This window comes from Nomascus leucogenys, chromosome 4, assembly GCF_006542625.1.
Source record: "Nomascus leucogenys isolate Asia chromosome 4, Asia_NLE_v1, whole genome shotgun sequence".
Taxonomy (NCBI): Eukaryota; Metazoa; Chordata; class Mammalia; order Primates; family Hylobatidae; genus Nomascus; species Nomascus leucogenys.
Window position 1 is genome coordinate 80768571 of NC_044384.1, and position 19455 is coordinate 80788025.

Genomic DNA, 19455 nt, shown 5'->3' on the forward strand with positions numbered 1-19455 from the left:
CAATATACTGTTCTCTCTATTGTGTATGTTTGAAATTTTCCACATGAAAAAGTCAAAAACAAAACAAAACAAAAAACCTGTTCTGTATAGGAACCTAATCAAGACATGTAGTAGCTTCCGGGTAACATGACTCCGTGTGTCACATATGCCGGGACGTGCCTCCCAGCAAGAGGATGGCTCTGGAAAGGATATAAGGAGTGCTCAATTTTCCCCACACTTTTGATGACTTTATTGAGTCGATTCTGCATGTCCAGCAGGAGATTGTACCAGCTCTCTGACAGTGAGGTCACCAGCCCTGAAGAAGTGAAGGAGGCAGTGAGCTGCAGAGAGCTGAACCCCACAGCATGTATCCTCTACGTAAAGGGCAGCCCAGGTGAGCAGCTCGGGGAGGGCTAATGTGCTGCAGCCTCCTCTAGTAAACGCCTAGGTCTTGTCCAGTTGCTCTCCCCAGTCCCTCAGAATGGTGGTATCAGGAAGGAGGCCTGTGTGGGGGTGTGCCCCACAGGGGTGACCTTACCTATCATGCCGTTGACCGTGCCGAAGAGCACCGAGCCCTGTGTGGGGGTGGAAGTCTCACCCAGGTTCTGCATTACCAGAGAGCCGTGGCAAAAGACATTGACAAACTCGCCCAGGTGGAAAAGACCAACCTCCTGGAGGTGCTGCCGCTCCTCGTCAGTGGTAGCAGCGCTGAAAGGTGGTGAGAAAGTCACTTTCTGAACCTCCTGTTTCCACCACAGGCCCTGAGACAGGACCACGTGCAGTGGTCACAGTGCTCAATTTCCCTGGGGAGCTGACATACTCCACAGTAGGGGAGCCAGTCTAAAGAGGTGGATTTCTGTCACCTTTTATTCTCTCACGAGGAAAGTTCTATCTCTGTAAAGAGGAGCACCTGAACCTGACACAGAACCCAATGCTTGCATCCACCAGAGACCCAGGAACTCCCAGCCCTCCCCACCACTCCCAGTGCTGGCCACTACTCACCTGTCCTTTTGACACACAAACAAGTTAAAGGCATTTTCAGCCCCCAGAAAATTGTCATCATCCAAGATTTCCACAGCACTCATCCAGTTGGGATTAAAGTCTCGAGCAATCTTAAAACAGACAAGGTGAAACGAGAAAGTATAATCAGCAGTTTGCATGGAATCCAGTTCTGGGACTTGTGTTTCCTTTATTCAGGAGCAAGGCCCCACCCTGCAGAAGATGTAGCACGGTGTTCAACAAGTGTCGCCCTAGAGGGATTCTCCCCGACCTCTCTGCCAACGCAGCCCATTTGGATGCCAACTGCCCAGAGATGGAGCCTAGTCAGAGTTGGAAGTCTCTAAAAATACTTAACCAGGGTCGGGCATGGTGGCTCATGCCTGTAATCCCAGCACTTTGGGAGGCCATGGTGGGCCAATCACGAGGTCAGGAGATCGAGACCTTCCTGGCCAACAAGGTGAAACCCCGTCTCTACTAAAAATACAAAAAATTAGCCGGGCGTGTTGGCAGGTGCCTGTAGTTCCAGCTACTTGGGAGGCTGAGGCAGGAGAATGGCATGAACCTGGGAGGCAGAGCTTGCAGTAAGCCAAGATCGCACCACTGCACTCCAGCCTGGGCAACAGAGCCAGACTCCATCTCAAAAAAAAAAAAAAACTTAATCAATGTAGAATGTCTGCGCCAGGGAAAACATTTCTGCCCCTAATACTGGGCTGGATTCTCCTTCCCCACCAGAGACACTTGCAGGGGCCGTGGCTCAAGCAAGAAGTCTGCTTGCATCCCTCCACCAGCATCACCTCTTCAAAGTTTCCTTCCATGGGCTTGTAGGCGAGCAGCAGCACTGAGCGCATAAGGTCACCCACCAGGATGAAGTCGCCCTTGGTCTTCAGGTAGAGGGCCATGATGTTGTTGTAGTGGTTGCACTCAGTGCGCAGCTCCTTCTCTGTTGTCCACTCATAGAGCCGCACCTGGGAAGGGCATTGTCTCTCTCAGCCAAAGGGGCCAGAGCTCTCTCAGAACGACTCCCCCCAACTCCTTGACCCTCCATCTGCAGCACTACTTCTCAAAGTGCAATGCGGGATGGGAAACGGTTTTATGAGGCACTGGGGTGAACATTTATTATTTCGCTATTCATATTTATGAAATATGAAAACACAATGAACACACCAAACCAGGAATACAAAACTTCCCAAGTTTTCCTTTACATAAAAAAATGAGTCCATGTAAAGGAAACAGTAATGTGGGTAGCTGGGCTTGGTGGCGCACACCTGTAATCCCAGCTACTCAGGAGGTTGAGGCACAAGAATTGCATGAACCCAGGAGGCAGAGGTTGCAGTGAGCCAAGATCATGCCACTGCATCCCAGCCTAGGCGACACAGCAAGACTCTGTCTCAAAAAAAAAAAAGAAAGGAAGAAAGAGAAGTCCAACAGAAACATTGACAAATAACTAAAGGAACCTGAAGAACTTGATTCTACGGCCACCCTCTACCACCCCCAAGAGGGAAAAAGAAACTGTGCGGCCAGGCACCGTGGCTCATGCCTGTAATCCCAGCGCTTTGGGAGGCCGAGATGGGCGGATCATGAGGTCAGGAGATCGAGACCATCCTGGCTATAACACAGTGAAACCTTGTCTCTACTAAAAATACAGAAAAAAATTAGCCGGGCGTGGTGGCGGGCACCTGTAGTCCCAGCTACTTGGGAGGCTGAGGCAGGAGAATGGTGTGAATCCGGGAGGTGGAGCTTGCAGTGAGCTGAGATCAGGCCACTGCACTCCAGGCTGGGGGACAGAACGAGACTCCGTCTCAAAAAAAAAAAAAAAAAAAAAAAGAAAGAAACTGTGCTTTTTTCTGTCTCCACTGCAGTGCTTCTTCAATTACAACCACACCTCCAAAAGAATGAAGTTGCTTTATCATCAGCAGACAAATGGAGAGATACTTGGCATGGCCCAGTGCTGAAGAAGACAGACTCAACCCATCTGAACTGACAAGGCTTCCCTGGCAGATCCTTCAGGATCCAGATAATCCCCATGGCCTCTGCACATCTAGAAACTCCTGGGCAGAACATATTAATCAAATCACAATTTCTCAAGATTTGTCCAAAGAACCCTAGCTACACAGGAATATACTCCAAGAATCATTTGTAATAATTACAATGGTTGGCCGGGCGCGGTGGCTCACGCCTGTAATCCCAGCACTTTGGGAGGCCAAGGCAGGCGGATCACGAGGTCAGGAGATCGAGACCATCCTGGCCAACATGGTGAAACCCCATCTCTACTAAAAATACAAAAATTAGCTGGGCATTGTGACGCATGCCTGTAATCCCAGCTACTCGGGAGGCTGAGACAGGAGAATCGCTTGAACCAGGGAGTCGGGGGTTGCAGTGAGCCAAGATTGCGCCATTGCACTCCAGCCTGGCGACAGAGCGAGACTCCATGTCATAAATAAATACATACATACATACTATGGTTACCACACCTCTATCACAGAGTAAAAGGTACCTCCAGAGTGCCCCATCTTCAGGTAAGCCCACCTTGCTGGGCCTCCACACCTCCAACAGAGAGAGTGAAGAGGGGGGCCTCAGAGCTCCACATGTTCCTGCCAACACCTGCCACCACTCTCTCTCCACGCTCTCAACCTCTCCATCGCCTTGGAGAGAGTCAAGACCAAGGCCAGAAACCACCAGAAGCCCAAGACTCCCATTCTCTTCCCAAAAGGCTGTAGACTTCCACTGTCCAATATGGTAGTCACTAGCCACACATGGCTATGAAACACTTGAAATGTGCCTAGTCCATGTTGAGATGTGTTCTGACTGTAAAATACACACCAGATTTTGAATTATTAGTATGAAAAACTGTAAAATATCTTAATAAGCATTTTTATACTGATTACATGTGGAAATGCTAATATTTTAGATATTGGGTTAAATAAAATACCTTATTCATTTCACCTGCTTCTTTTTGCATTTGTTAATGTGGCTACTAGAAAATTCAGAATGACATCCATCACTCATATAATATTTCTATTGGCCAGCAACAGAATAGATATGTCCTCACCTGACCTCAAATGCCACCCTCCACCCTCCTGATCCCTGTGCCCACTCACTGCACCCTCTGGAACACAGTCATTAATCACCGACAGCCTCTTCTCTGGGCAAACCCCTCACCTCATTCTAACTGATATCCATGGTTCTTTACTAAGGGCCTTGTGGCCCTCTTGTCTGTTTTCTCTTCCACTGTCCCTCATAGCACTGGAACAGGAGGTAGCACAGGAGGAGCCCATGCTCCTCGTCTGCTCTTTCAGACTTGTCACTCCCTCCCCTGAAACACCACAGTTTTAAGGCTCACACCACCAGACCACACAACCATCATCACCCACTAAAGCAGTCACCTGAATCCCCACCTCACCCATCACTCTCTCCCACACAACCTCCTATAAGTCTTGATGACTGTAATATTCACAGAGAAGGTCCTTCTAATACCCTCACCTCTTAGCTTTTCTGACCCCTTCTTTCCCACTTACTTTGTCCATTCTTATGACCACCTCTTAAAGCCTGGCATTACAAGTAACTGCACTCTTCCTGAATCTTGTGTCCTCCACTCTGCCTCTTCTCAGATGCTCATAGTCCACCACCATAATCACATAATAACTGTCTTGCAGATTCCAATGCCCTGACCCCTCTCCCCTTTCTCATGCTCACCCAACAAAACTTGACTTGGATTACATTTTCATCTTCCACTACAGGTAAGGAAAACCAACCAACAGGATGACTGTTCTTTCAAATTCAAGACTACTAACTGAAAGGGGGTTCCTAAACCTCTCAGGAATCATGCATTTTCCTACTCCACTCACTCTTCTGGTCCTAAAACAATGAATTCATCCCTTTTCCACTCTACTCAAATTGCCAATACCTCCTTCCCATCTTCTCTCTCAGCAATTTCAGAGAACAGAGACACAGCCAAAAGGGCATTTCCATGAACTTCCACGTCTGTTCCCTTCTCTGTCACTGGGTTTGAGATCCCACCTCCTTTTGCCTGGCCAAGAATAATGGCTCTCTTTCTAACATCAGTCCCATCAGCATAGAAAACATGCAGCAGTGTTTCCCAGCTTGAAAAACTAAAAACAGAAAATTCTTATCCTGAAATTTCACTGTCCACATCACTCTCTCCTTTACTGCAAAACTCCTTGAGGGGTTTTCTGTGCCAGGTTCCTTTCCTCCTACTCTCCGTTGAGCCGACTGCAATCAGGTTTCTAGCCCCACCACTCAACCAAGAGCTCTGATCAAGTTTACCACTGACTTCCATGTTACTAACCTTTGTTACCTGACCTGCCGGCAACACTGCAATTTACCAATTCCCTCCTGCTTCAAATACTTTTTCTTTTTTTTTTTTTTGAGACGGAGTCTCGCTCTGTCACCCAGGCTGGAGTGCGGTGGCGTGATCTCGGCTCACTGCAAGCTCCACCTCCCGGGTTCACGCCATTCTCCTGCCTCAGCCTCTCCGAGTAGCTGGGACTACAGGCGCCAGCCACCACGCCCGGCTAATTTTTTGTATTTTTAGTAGAGACGGGGTTTCACCGTGGTCTCGATCTCCTGACCTCGTGATCCGCCCGCCTCGGCCTCCCAAAGTGCTGGGATTACAAGTGTGAGCCACCGCGCCTGGCCTCAAATACTTTTTCTCCATGGCTTCCAGAACACTATTGTCTCAGTTCTCCTTCTACTTCACAAGTCATCCTTTGTTTGGCTGGATCTTCACCCTATCTTTGAAATGCTGGACAGCTCCAGGGCTATCTTCAGATCCTGTCTCTATGGGCTCTCAGCAGATGGGTGGTGTTAGGTGATATCATCCAGACTTTTAGCTTTAACTGCCATGCTAGTATCTCCAGTGTACCTTTTCCCTGGATTCCATACCTCTCTCATTGTTACCTAGTGAACATCTCCACTTAGATAACCACTGAAACTGAGTATATCCAGAACCTCTGGTTTCCACTCCAAACCTGCTGCACTATCTTTCCCATCAGTAAATAGCAAAGCCAAAACCCCTGACCCTTTATTCCTCTGCCTCTCACACCTCATCTTCAATCTATCACCAAAGTCCTTCAATCCTACCCTCATAATACAAGCAGAATGTGACTACTCTTCTTCCTCTCCTCCATCACCGCCTAGTCCCAGCAACCACCGACTGCATCCAGATTACTACAAGAGCCTCCCCTAACTGACCTCTTCTACCGCTGCTTCTACCCCTGCTCCCCTACAGCCTTGCCAGAGAAGCAACATGAACTTTTAAAAATACAAGTTCAATCATGTTCAACCCTTCAGAGGTTGCCATCACACTCTGAATAAAACCCTGACATGGCCTACTAGGCTCTGCACGTTCTGGCCCCTGGCTCTCCATTGGACTCATCTCTCACCACAGCATCAGCTCAGTCCCCGCAGACACCAGGCCCGCCCACTCTCACCTATGACCTACCACCCCTTGCACTTGTCTTCCCCAAGCACAGGCAGGGTTCTTACCTCCCTTCATTTCGGAATCTGCTCAAATGCCACTGTGTATCCACGAGACCCTCCTGACCATGTGATATGAAACACCGAACCCCACTTCCCACATTCATCCTGGCATTCCTCCAGTCCTGCGTCCCTTTTACTTCTCACCATTTCACGTACTATATACTTTATTTGCTCATAAACTCCAAAAGGGCAGCTCATTGTCCATTTTGTTTGCTGCTATCTCCCTACTCCAAAACATCAAGTTGTCCATTTTCAGTATACAAAATTTTTGTCAACTATACCTCAATAAAGATGGAAAAAAACTTTTTAGCAAGGGAGGAGGTAGGGTCATGGCAGAAGCAGTGGAATATTTCAAAGGACTAGCTTTCAGGAATGCACTCAGGATATTCTGATTTGGCTCATTTTCTTTTGGCATGGAACACCCTATGTGCAGGGACCATAGGTCTCACTCGTTTCTCAAGTCCCACAGCACTCAGGATCTGAAACACATGGGGGTTCACGTAACCTAGTCCAATGCCTGGTTCAACCTCAGTTTCCCAGATTCTCAACTCAGAGCTCTATCCTCCACATCCACTACTTTGTTCTCCTTCAAATCTGACACACATGCGGCCCCAGACAACCTAAGAGAGACACATTCTGCAGACAATGATGGGCAGCTTAGAGTAAGTACCAAGTGGTCCAGGCCTCACCGTGCTATTGATGCTGGCTAACAGCTTCCCGTTAAATTCCACCATAGAGTACACGGCCCCTTTCACTTCCTTTTCAGCCACAGTCTGTAGTTTTCCTGGGGGCAGAAAAAATATGTTTGAGTCTCTTTCTATGAGCCCATACTTTACCTCATCAAAAGAATCCTCTGGTTGCCCCTGTGGTACTAATTCTTGCCCCCCAAAACCACTCATCTAAAAAAACAACACAGACTCAGTATCTACTGGAGTTAACAACCACCTAAAGTATGAGCCCCACGATAATGTGCAGAGAAATCCAGTTGGTATCTAGGATCTGCCCCCGCCCTGAAACTCTAGATCTTTCTCTCAAGATGGAAACCAAATCCCATTTCAGCTATCTGATCTGAGATTTCCAAGCTGATGGTCTTTAGAGCCATCTTGGGTGGGCGTAACGAGAAAAGATATTAAAAGATAAACACAGTGCTGAAGCTGGAAAGAGCACCTAAATGCCCGAGCAACCAAGTGGAAAACAAACCTAGGATTCTGAATTTTTATACCTGTTGTCACTAGATTCCCTTACTCATCGTTCACTTCTCCCACCCCTCCTTTTGTTCTTTTGGCCTTTCAAAGAGTAGCAAAGAAAGAAATGTAAGCTAAATTTTACTGTGTACTGTTCACACGCTCCAAAATTCAATCAAATAAAGAAGAGAATAGCTCTTTAGAGCAATGAACCCAACTTCTACTGCTTAACTGAGGCTCTCTGAAACCTCACAATGGCCTGCTGACTTTCTCAGCATTTCACATCCCTCAGAAACTGGAGACTGCGCCCACTTACCATCCGAATACTGAAAGACCACAATGCGACCCTGCTTGGGCTCTGCCTCTTCAGGATACACCATTGCTGTGCCCACAATGAAGTAAGTGTTGGGGTCTTTGCCCAGCTTGCAGGAAACCAGACTGAGGGCATATTCATTCTGCAGAAACTGGTGGGCATGAAGCACTAGAGAGTAGAGAGATGACTACGTGACGACATATCTGCACGCACACATAACCCCGTATTTCTGTGAGGCCTGCAGCTTAGGCAGTGACAAAATGTGTACCACCTGCTGTTCCTGTCTCATCAGATTATCCATCCCCCACCAGCCTAAGCTAAGGAGAGGATACCCAGCCCTCCAAACTCACTGCCATCTCACAGAGTTCCCACCCCTCCTTTCTGCTCCTCCTAGGATAGTCTGCCACGTCTGTCAGGCTTTGTAGATACCAGAGCCCAGAACAGCCTGGATTAGGAACGGCATAGATAAAAATTATCAAAAGAGCTCATGTGCACCTTCAAAGGTGTGTTGGTCAATGATAAGTAGGTTGTGCACCTCCACCTCTTCTCCAAAGGAGGTCTCATGGGGAGCAGTGCTGCTGGAGAACAGCTTGCTGGAGCTGACACTGCTGGACAGAGCCTGCAAACAGAGAGAATGCACATCATCCTTCTCAAACACAGAAGAGGTGCTGAGACATCATTGTGAAGGGACCCGTCAGATCGGGACACAAAGGCTGCAGCTAGCCAAGATCTCTGATGGCTGGCAGCTCAAGGAGCCTGAGGAGAGTGTTTCAGAGGAGGCATGTAGTTGAAACATCAATCCAAAACAGTAAAAATCTAAGGGTCATTAAAGACAAAACAGTGATGCTGCAAGTCAATCAAGCACAGCTAAAAAGGAACTCAGGTGACCTAATTAAGGGACAGACTCCACTACCCTCAATGGGAAGAGGAGGGGGGCACTACAAATAAAAACAGGAGCCACGAAGACTTCAACTCTTACTACGGAGGGAGGTCCTATCGCAGATGTGTGGAAACATGAAAGGCAGAGAATACATGGAAGAAAATGACCAGCTGATATCTCCACTGAGCCTAGTATGTGTAGCTCCAGACTGTTACCTGCCTCATTCTGCAGATAAGAAAACTGAAGTTTAGGCTTTCCCAAGGTCACACAGCTAGCAATAAACTTGGAAGCCAGACCAGGCACAGTGGCTCACACTTGTAATTCCAGCACTTTGGGAGGCCGAGGCAGGCGGATCACAAGGTCAAGAATTCGAGACCAGGCTGGCCAACACAGTGAAACACCATCTCTACTAAAAATACAAAAATTAGCTGGGCATGGTGGCACGCGCCTGTAATCCCAGCTACTCAGGAGGCTGGCGCAGGAGAATCTCTTGAACCTGGGAGGTAGAGGTTGCAGTGAGTCGAGATCGTGCCACTGCACCCCAGCCTGGGCGACAGGGTGAGACCCCGTCTCAAAAAAATAAAATAAAATAAACCCAGTAGGCACTTTTGAAAAGCTGGTTTCTGTCTTAAAAAAAAAAAAAAAACAAACAAACAAACCTGGAAGCCCGTTCTGTCGGACTCCAAACCCCATGCTCCTCCTCTATTCGACCACTCTGCCCTACAAAGGACCCAAATTGATGGTGACAGAAAAGGAATTATTCATGCTGCAAGGCCACCAAGTAGGAACTGTTTTTTATAAATAAATTTTTACAGAAGCCAGCTATGCTACCTGTTGTCTACAGCTGCTTTCAGGCTACGATGGCAAAGTTGAACAGTTAGTGGTAACTGAGACCACACTGCCTGCAAAGCCGAAAGCCTTCACTACCTGGCCTGTACAGAAAGTTTGCTGGCCCCTGCTCTAAGGTCATCTTTCTTTGTCCATTGCCCTTACCTGGGTGCTGGCGCTGGGCCTCAAGGCTGTTGTGCCCCCACTCGTGTCTTGGACTTCAATGCGGCTGGAGAGGACCCCGAAACACTGGGACACTTCCTGGTAACAGATCTTCCTGCAGAACAAGTACAGAACAACAGTGTCACTTAGAAAGTCAGAAGCACCCTACACCAACCCCCACATCTCACTCTCCCAGCCTGGGCCTCACCTTGGAGACTCATAGAGGGGAACTGTGCGAATGTGCAGCTTCTGGATCTCATCGATGGTGCCAATGGTGAGGGTGCTATTGTTGGCCAGTGCCAGGCTGGAAAGAAGGGTCTGGGTTTAGACTGAGGAGACTCAAGGAAGGCAAAGATTCTATGAGGCAACTCCACAGAGGAAGAAAAACAAGGCAGGATTACACCAACTTTGACTCCATGCTAAATATCACCTGGAGAGACAGACAATTCTGATTCCTGGTCCCATCCACAAGATACTCTTATTGGTCTGGGTGAGCCTAGGCTGAGATTTTTAACAGCTTTCCATCTAATGATAATGTGCAGCCAGTCAAAAAAATCACCACTCCAGGAATGTGACTTTCAAACTACTGCCTGTGTCAGAGTCGGCTGGAGGGCTTGTCAAAACAGTCTGCTGGGCCCCCTCCCAGAGTTTCTGATTCTGTGAGTCAGGGTGGGGCCTGAGCATCTGCATTTCTTCCGTTTCTTTTCTATCCTCTCTCTCTCTTTTTTTTTTTTTTTTTTTTTTGAGACAGAGTCTCAGCTCTGTTAACCAGGCTGGAGTGCAGCGGTGAAATCTAAGCTCACTGCAACCTCCACCTCCCAGTTTCTTTTTTTTTTTTTCAGACAGAGTTTTGTTCTTGTCACCAGGCTGGAGCGCAATGGTGGGATCTCGGCTCACTGAAAACTCTGCATCCTGGGTTCAAGCGATTCTCCTGCCTCAGCCTCCTGAGTAGCTGGGATTACAGGTGCCTGCCACCACACCCGGCTAACTTTTGTTATTTTTAGTAGAGATGGGGTTTCGCCATGTTGGCCAGACTGGTCTCGAGCTCCTGACCTCCGGTGATCCAGCCACCTCAGCCTCCCAAAGAGCTGGGATTACAGGCATGAGCCACTGCACCCAGCAACCTTCCAATTTCAAGGGAATCTCCTGCCTCAGCCTCCCAAGTAGCTGGGATTACAGGCACACACCACCATACCTGGCTAATTTTTGTATTTTTAGTAGAGACAAGGTTTCACCATGTTGGCCAGGCTGGTCTCAAACTCCTGACTTCAAATGATCCTCCTGCCTCAGCTTCCCAAAGTGCTGGAATTACAGGCGTGAGCCACCATGCCCAGCCAGAGAACCTGCATTTCTAACAAGTTCCCAAGTAGTGCTGTAGCTGCTGGTTGGGGACACCTTTGAGAACTCCTGCTCTAGAGGGACACAAAATGATCTCTAAATTAGGGGTTATGAAACAATCATCTGAATCACCTGATAAGTTTTCTGAAAATACAGATTCCAGAGCTCAACCTCAGACCCACTGAATCAGACTCTGAGGAGGATTCCAAAAATCCTGTAGTTTTAAAATACTTCCCAGGTGTTTCTATTGGGTAGCCAGTTTTGAGAACCTCTGCACTATACTTCCCATCTCAGTTACTAATGATTTTGACACTGGAAAAAGGCTTTGAGGTTAAGGGTTTGAGGAAAACATCACGACCCCCTCAATCAATAGCTCTCATTAAATAAGGAAAAAGAGACTCACCTATCAGGATAGCCATCTGAATTGAGGGGACACATGTAGTTCACTTCCTTGAGGTTGACATTTGAGAAGACCAATTTGTGGTTGCTGCTATAGATGACAGTGGGGCGGTCAGAACAAGCAAAGACGTTGGTGGTAGAAAGAGAACGAAAAGTCCTCAATACGGTGGGCTGGGTGCCTAAAGTCACCTTCTTACGGTCGCTCAACAGACCTATAGAGAGAAGGACATCAGGAGAAAGGAAGAAAGAAAACAGGACAAACAGCTGGCCTGTGAAAGTTCAAAAGCAGAACCCTGGGACTAAGAATTCTGTGTAATTCTAATACTCTATTTTTGAAAGAATCCCTCACTCAAAACACTACTCTCACCTGTCTCAATGTTGAGCCCAAAGTAGAAAAGCGCTCCATCTCCCAAGGCACAAAGGAGGTAATGGCTACTCTCAAAGGTGGTCATCAGGATGGAGCGAGGAATGATCTCTGTGAGAAAGGGGAACATTATGTTCTTCTTCCACATTTTGACTCTGTCCCAACCCAGGTCCCTAAATGACACATACCTCCCCCCAGCATCTCCTTGTGCAGTAGTTCAAAAGAGGGCAACTTCAAGATACGAGCCGAGATGTCCGTCCAGAGGCCAATGGCACAAAGAGGGGACAGTCCATTGCTGTCTCCTAACGGTGTGATGTCCAAGCAAGCCACTTCATGTTCCATCTCTGTGTGGCTGAACAAAGAAGAATATGGCAGAGGAAGGAATCCAAGGATCAAAGAAGTCCTAGAGAAAAGAGGAGGAAAGCAAGCAGACAGAAAAACACACACACCTGATCTGCCGGAGCTCCTGAGGATGGATCTGCAGATAGTAGAGAGCCCTGCCCACAGCCACCACCACCTGGCTGCTGTTGCAGGAGGCCACACTGATGTTCTTGGCCTGAGGCTCCTTCCATTCACTGACCAGAGCTTTGGGTTCTTGAGAGACCAACCTCACCGATGCTGAAGTGATCTAGATAAAGAGCAGATGAACAAATGTCTCCAAGCATCTGCCAGGGTCCACACAGGAGTGGAAAGGTGGTAAATGCAGCCCTAATAGAGCCCTACGAATATGCTACATGAGGCTTCTATTTCTTATTCCCCCAAATCCTGCTAATGATTACAACAGATGTCATTTTTGCATGAATGCCTGAAGAAGGCCAGCTTAAAAGTAGTTTACAGCTTACAAACCTACAGCTGGTGGGGAAAAGGCCTATTTCATTCTAATTGAGGCTTACTTGGGTAATACGAACTGCATCCTGTGGGAAGGTATGAATAGAGTAAGACCCTGTGACCACCAGGTTTTGGCTTTTTTTTGAGACAGAGGCTCTCTCTGTTGCCCAGGCTGGAGTGCAGCGGCGCAATCTCAGCTTACCACAACCTCCGCCTCCTGGGTTCAAGCCATTCTCCTGCCTCAGCCTCCCAAGTAGTGCGATTACAGGCGCATGCCACCACGCCTGGCTAACTTTTGTATTTTGAGTAGAGACGGGGTTTCACCATGTTGGCCAGGCTGATCTTGAACTCCTGACCTCATGAACCACCCGCCTCGGCCTCCCAAAGTGCTGGGATTACAGGCGTGAGCCACCATGCCTGGCTGTGACCACCAGTCTTAGCAGTTTTTCTCAATCCCCAAATCAGACCTCTAAAATATCTAAGTTCTTTACTGTGTATGAGCCATTTAAATTATTTAAAGTTCCTTAGTAAAGATTACAAAATTGTATAGAAATATATTGTATAAATTTATCACTGAAATAAAACAGGAAGTAGGTTGGTGACACTTATCTATTCATTCATCTTACCTAGCATAATTGAGTTTATATATAAGGATGAAAGCTCTTTAATAATAGATAGGTGAGCTGGTGCCAGTCTTCAGGCCAATAGTTAGATAACACTGACAAAGCAATGACTCAGTATCTGGGCACGTCCCACACTTGGTCTGCAAACCGACAGAACCTTCCCTCCGGTTTTACCAATCTACCACTGCCAGGTGGCTAAAAGGAAAACCAGGTGGATAAAAAGACAGAGACAGTTCATTAATCCTTAGGCACTCCAGTGCCCTACCCACCAAAGGCAAGACGGACTCTGGCCACAGACTGAAGAACAGCTCAGAAGGTAAGGAGAGAGTGCAAAAAGCTGAAGGATGTCAGGGTCACTCCAAACTTCAAAAAATTGCTGAGGGGCGGAAGGGTGTCAGAAATGAGGCTCTCGTGGATAACAAATGCCAGAAGGCTATCTGCGCCGTATTGCAGATAGATTGAAAGTAAGGATCAGAATAGCGTAGGCTTCTATTATAATTAATAGGTGGAAAGGGCTGCCAACAGTCATATCGGATGGTAGCATCATGATTTTTTCTTTTCTTGTGCATTTTGATATTTTCCAGTTTTATAAATAAGGATGTATCACTATTTTAACAAAGGGAAAAAAATTGAGTGTCTCGGAATATATAATTAGTGCTAAAACAGGATCCAAAACTATATTTTTATGTTTATATACATAATGATCCGAGTCTATAAAAGAAAATGTAAATACACAGACATTTGCAGAAGAAAAATAAAGCTAAAAGGAGCAACTCTAAGGTTAAGAGCTGTGATGTCTGAGTAGTGGATTATCTATAATTTTTTCCCCTGGAATTTTTACATTATTTTTGGAGCCATAAAAATCAGTCGTTTTAAAATCCAGTGGTGCTCTGTACTGCACTCTAGGTCAATTCAAGTACATGGTAACACCTGCCCCTTTCTCAGTTATCACCTGGATAAGCTGCTGATGAGCCACGTTGCCACAGAAGAAAGTCTGCTGATCATCCACGAAACCCATCAGTTCGGTTTCTTCTACCTCCTCTCCATTTAACATGAGAACTCTGCAGCAGAATGGAGGGCCTGGGTCAGCCTGGGACCAGCTTCCCCACCTCACAACCTTCTCACCAGCACCTACAGCTGGCAACAGACCCATCCTTACCTTGTCTGGCCCACAAAAGAGAGCACCAAAGTGTCATCAGTCTCACGATTAGGGTCAGACCGCAGTGGCCATAATCCTGGAACAAGGAACAAGGATTCAGATGCATAGGACAGACCAACACTTAGCATGCATATCTACGGACAGGGCAGGCCAGGGGCAGTGGCTCATGCCTGTAATCTCAACACTTGGAAAGGCAGAGGCAGGAGGACTGCTTGGGACCAGTTCTAGACCAGCCTGGGCAAAATGGAGAGACCTTGTCCCTGCTAAAAATACAAAAGAACTTGCTAGGTGTGGTGGCACAAAACTATAGTCCCAGCTACATGGCAGGCTGAGGTGGGGGGGATTGCTTAAGATTAGGAGAAAGAGGCTGCAGCTATGATCATGTCATTGCACTCCAGCCTGGGTGACACAGCAAGATCCTGTCTCAAAAAAAAAAAAAAAAGGATATACATGTGGACAGGGCAGCCTGACACTACTGGAAGGGCTGGAACTTGGAGTCCTGAGCTGGAACCCCCTCTCTGCTCCCTCTTGGTTTTAAGGCTCTAAAAAGTTAGATAGTTTTTTGTTTTGTTTTGTTTTTTGTTTTTTGAGACGGAGTCTCACTCTGTCACCAGGCTGGAGTGCAGTGGCCCGATCTCAGCTCACTGCAAGCTCCGCCTCCCGGGTTCACACCATTCTCCTGCCTCAGCCTCCCGAGTAGCTGGGAAGGCAGGCCCACCACCACACCTGGCTAATTTTTTGTATTTTTAGTAGAGACGGGGTTTCACCGTGTTAGCCAGGATGGTCTCCATCTCCTGACCTTGTGATCTGCCCACCTCGGCCTCCCAAAGTGCTGGGATTACAGGCGTGAGCCACCATGCCTGGCCAAAAGTTAGATAGTTTTAAAGCTGTTTTGACCCTATTTTAAATTTGGGATTGGATTATATACATTTCCATGACCCAAAGTCTAAATTTACTTATTTATTTTTTTTTTTTTTTTTTTTTTTTGAGACGGAGTCTTGCTCTGTCACCCAGGCTGGGGTGCAGTGGCATGATCTCCGCTCACTACAACCTCCGCCTCCCAGGTTCAAGCGATTCTCCTGCCTCAGCCTCCTAAGTAGCTGGGACTACAGGTGCATGTCACCACGCCCGGCTAATTTTTTCTATTTTTAGTAGAGACAGGGTTTCACCGTGTTAGCCAGGATGGTCTCAATGTCCTGACCTCATGATCTGCCCACTCGGTCTCCCAAAGTACTGGGATTACAGGTGTGAGCCACTGCCCAGCCTAAATTTATTTTTTAAAAGCACACTGAAAAGTCTCATTCCCATACCTCCCTCCAACCCATCCCCCAAACAAGTAATCAATAAAGGCATCTTGTTTAGCCTTCTGGTAAAGAGATGGGGTGTGGGGGGATCTTGCTATGTTGCTCCAGTCTGGCCTCGATCTCCTGGGCTCAAGTGATCCTCCCACCTCAGCCTCCTGAACAGTAAGGACTATAGGCCCACCACACAGCACTAAGCTTAATTTTTTTTAATTTAAGGAAATAGAGTATTACAAATACAAATATAAAATAGTCTATCATGCACTATTTGGCACTTTGTTCTTTCGTTGAACAATATATGCTTAAAGCCCTTACCTGAACACAGTATTTAATTGTGTAAATCATTTATCTATACAATTATTATTAAATTATGTAGATTAACAAATCCCTTCTCATTACATTTATTCAGTATTTTGCCATAATAACATACAATGCCACAAGAAATAAGCTTGTATTTTTATGTCACTTTATACATATGAAGGCCAGGTAGAGGCTCAGAACTGGGACTAAGTAAATTGCTAAACGCTGTCTTTGATATTGCCCAATTCCCCTCTACAGAGGATGCACAAGCATGTTTATTTTCTCACAGCCTGACCAACACAATGTGTGGTCAAACTTCTGGATTTTGGTCAACTAGTAGAGTACTGCTGTTTGGTGTTAATGTGCATTTCTCAGGACTGTTGCCTGTCCATTCATGTCCTTTGCTAGTTCAGGGACAGAAAATTTAGTGATCTTTCTATAAATGTGTTATAAATTAGGAAGATTGGGCCTTTTGTCTATAAGATGAACTACACAATATTTTTATCCGGTTTGTCATTTCTTCTGACTTAGCTAATAGTGTTTTGTTTTGCTTTTGCTATGAAGTGTTTTATTTTTATATAGTTGAATTTATCAATCTTTCTTTTTGGCTTCTGTACTTTGAGTGATAGTTATGGCTTCATTTTTTTACATTAAGTTTTTCATCCATTTAGATTCTAGCCAAGTGTACATTTGGCAGGCAGTATGAACCCAAACTTGTCTTTTCCCAAATGACTATCAGTTTTCCCAAAAACACCATTTATTAAGTCCCAACTTTAGGCTAGGCTCAGTGGCTCATGCCTGTCATTACAGCACTTTAGAAGGCCAAGACGAGATGACCATTTGAGCCCAGGAATTTCAGACCAGCCTGGGCAACATAGGGAGACCCTGTCTCTACCAAACACAAACAAAATTAGCCAGGCATGGTGATGCATGGTTGGAGTCCCAGCTACTGGGAGGCTGACACAGGGAAGATTGCTTGAGCCCAGGAGATTGAGGCTATAGTAGGCCATGATCATGCCACTGTACTCCAGCCTGGGTGACAGAGTGAGACCCTATCTCAAAAAAATGAATAAAAATAAAAATTTTAAAAGTCCCAACTTTACTCACTGAACTGAGAAGCCACCACTATCATACACTGAATTTCCACATATAATTATGTCATTTCTGGACTTCTGAATCTGCCCATTAGACTCTGCCTATTCATCAGCAATACTACACTTCTAATTATAGAGGCTTAACAGTATGCTTCAGTATCTGGTAGGGCTAACATGTCTCACTGCTCTTTTCTTTTTTTTTTTTTTTTTTGAGAGGAGTCTTGCTGTGTCGCCAGGCTGGAGTGCAGTGGCACGATCTCGGCTCACTGCAACCTCCACCTCCTGGGTTCAGGTGATTCCCCTGCCTCAGCCTCCCGAATAGCTGGGACTACAGGCACGTGCCACCACCCCCGGCTAATTTTTTGTATTTTAGTAGAGACGGGGTTTCACCATGTTGGCCAGGATGATCTCGATCTCCTGACTTCGTGATCTGCCCACCTTGGCCTCCCAAAGTGCTGTGATTACAGGCATGAGGCACCGCGCCCGGCCTCTCACTGCTTTTTTTAGTTTTCCTGGTTATGCCTGCTTCTTCCTTTTTCCATTTGGACTTAGATCTAAGTCAAGGAAAAATTGTATACATATTCAGGTACATTAAATATAAAGAGAGAACAGCTTTATAATACTGATTTGCAGTCCTCAGTGTGTCTTTTTCGTTTGATTGACTTGTTCTTTTCCTCCTTCAGGAGTATCTTTAAGTTTTCCTTGTATAGGTTTTGCACAATTTTGTTAAATGTACTCCTTGGTACTTTATCATTTTCTTGTTATTGTAAATTGCCCCCTTTCCTCTACTATGCTTCCTAATTGACTGTGTTTACATGAAAACTATTAATTTCAGTACATTACTTTTATATCCTGCTACCTTAGTGAATCTGTATTGTCTATAGTCGTTTTTTAGTTGATTACATTGGGTTTGTAGTTACATGATCTCTTCCTTTGCAATTTCATATACTTCTCTTTTTTTTTTTTTTTTTGAGATGGAGTCTCACTATGTGGCCCAGGCTGTAGTGCAATGGCGCAGTCTCAACTCACTGCAACCTCCACCTCCCAGGTTCAAGTGCCTCTCCCGTCTCAGCCTCCCGAGTAGCTGGGATTACAGGCACCCACACCATGCCTGGCTAATTTTTTGTATTTTTAGTAGAGACAGGGTTTCACCATGTTGGCCAGGCTTGTCTCGAACTCCTGAAATCAAGTGATCTGCCCGCCTCGGCCTCCCAAAGTGCTGGAATTACAGGTGTCAGGCAACATGGCTGGCCATATTTCTATTTCTTTATTCACCTTTTCCCATACTTTTTTTTTCATATTCTGAATTACTCCTTTTTTTAAACTGAAATGGGATCCTGCTATGTTGCCCAGGCTGGTCTCAAACTCCTGGACTCAAGCGAACCTCCTGCCTCAGCCTCCCAAGTGGCTGGGACTACAGGCACACGCCACTGCACCTGCCTTCAGAATTACTCTTTTAAAGATGTGCCTCCTATATACAACTTTAAGGTGGTTTTGTTTTATGACTTAATCTGATTATGTTGTCCTCAAACAGGACGTTTACATTTACTGAAATGACAGCTATGTTCCATATCAATTCTGTCACATTGTTTTAGGTTACACTTACACATTGTAAATGTCTTTCACTGGGTAGCCTTTCTCTCTTTTTTTTTTTTTTTTTTTGTGGGACAAGGTCTCATCGTCGCCCAAACTAGAGTGCAGTGGCACAATCATGGCTCTCTACAGCCTCAACCTCCTGGGCTCAAGTTATCTTCCACCTAGGCTAGAACCAAGTAACTGGAACCACAGGCATGCACCATCACCCCTGGCTAATTTTTAATTTTTTTTATAGAGATGAGGTCTACATTGCCTGGGCTGGTCTCAAACTCCTGGGCTTAAGCAATCCTTCCACCTTGGCCTCCCAAAGTGCTGTCATGACAGGCATGAGCCACGCCACCTCGCCTAGCCTCTGATCTTTTTTTATTAAAGTTCTCCTGAAATTTAGGAAGATCTATATTTTTTATCTAGAAGCCACATTCATACTTGTATCTTCATAAAATATCCTCAGTCTCTCCTTCATGAATTCTATCAGTTGCCTCATATAAACGACATTAATTTTAATTTATAATCTTTTAATCCCCTAGTCCTCTATTCCACTACCAATTTTGATCAGTAGTATTTTCTATTTTTTTTTTAAGTTTACTTTTATACTTTCAGATATGTTTA

At 46.0% G+C, this 19455-nt stretch overlaps 2 protein-coding genes across 3 annotated transcripts in view; one reads left to right on the forward strand and one right to left on the reverse strand.

The window, feature by feature from the left end:
* DDB1 (damage specific DNA binding protein 1) overlaps positions 1 to 19455 on the reverse strand; it is a 33769-nt gene that overhangs the window by 2626 nt on the left and 11688 nt on the right. For both annotated transcript variants that reach the window (XM_030810892.1, XM_030810893.1), the window contains exons 11-25: positions 14556 to 14631; positions 14349 to 14457; positions 12395 to 12573; positions 12134 to 12297; positions 11949 to 12056; positions 11586 to 11793; positions 10053 to 10148; positions 9848 to 9959; positions 8470 to 8593; positions 7978 to 8142; positions 7167 to 7261; positions 1773 to 1943; positions 982 to 1091; positions 518 to 687; positions 193 to 295 (exon numbers count right to left, since the gene is read on the reverse strand). In XM_030810892.1, the coding sequence (XP_030666752.1) occupies positions 193 to 295; positions 518 to 687; positions 982 to 1091; positions 1773 to 1943; positions 7167 to 7261; positions 7978 to 8142; positions 8470 to 8593; positions 9848 to 9959; positions 10053 to 10148; positions 11586 to 11793; positions 11949 to 12056; positions 12134 to 12297; positions 12395 to 12573; positions 14349 to 14457; positions 14556 to 14631 (1990 nt within the window). The remainder of the gene's footprint in view (positions 1 to 192; positions 296 to 517; positions 688 to 981; positions 1092 to 1772; positions 1944 to 7166; positions 7262 to 7977; positions 8143 to 8469; positions 8594 to 9847; positions 9960 to 10052; positions 10149 to 11585; positions 11794 to 11948; positions 12057 to 12133; positions 12298 to 12394; positions 12574 to 14348; positions 14458 to 14555; positions 14632 to 19455) is intronic.
* TKFC (triokinase and FMN cyclase) overlaps positions 13147 to 19455 on the forward strand; it is a 37733-nt gene continuing 31424 nt past the window's right edge. Inside the window, exon 1 of the mRNA XM_030810897.1 lies at positions 13147 to 13176. The gene's annotated coding sequence lies outside the window, so the exon portion shown is untranslated. The remainder of the gene's footprint in view (positions 13177 to 19455) is intronic.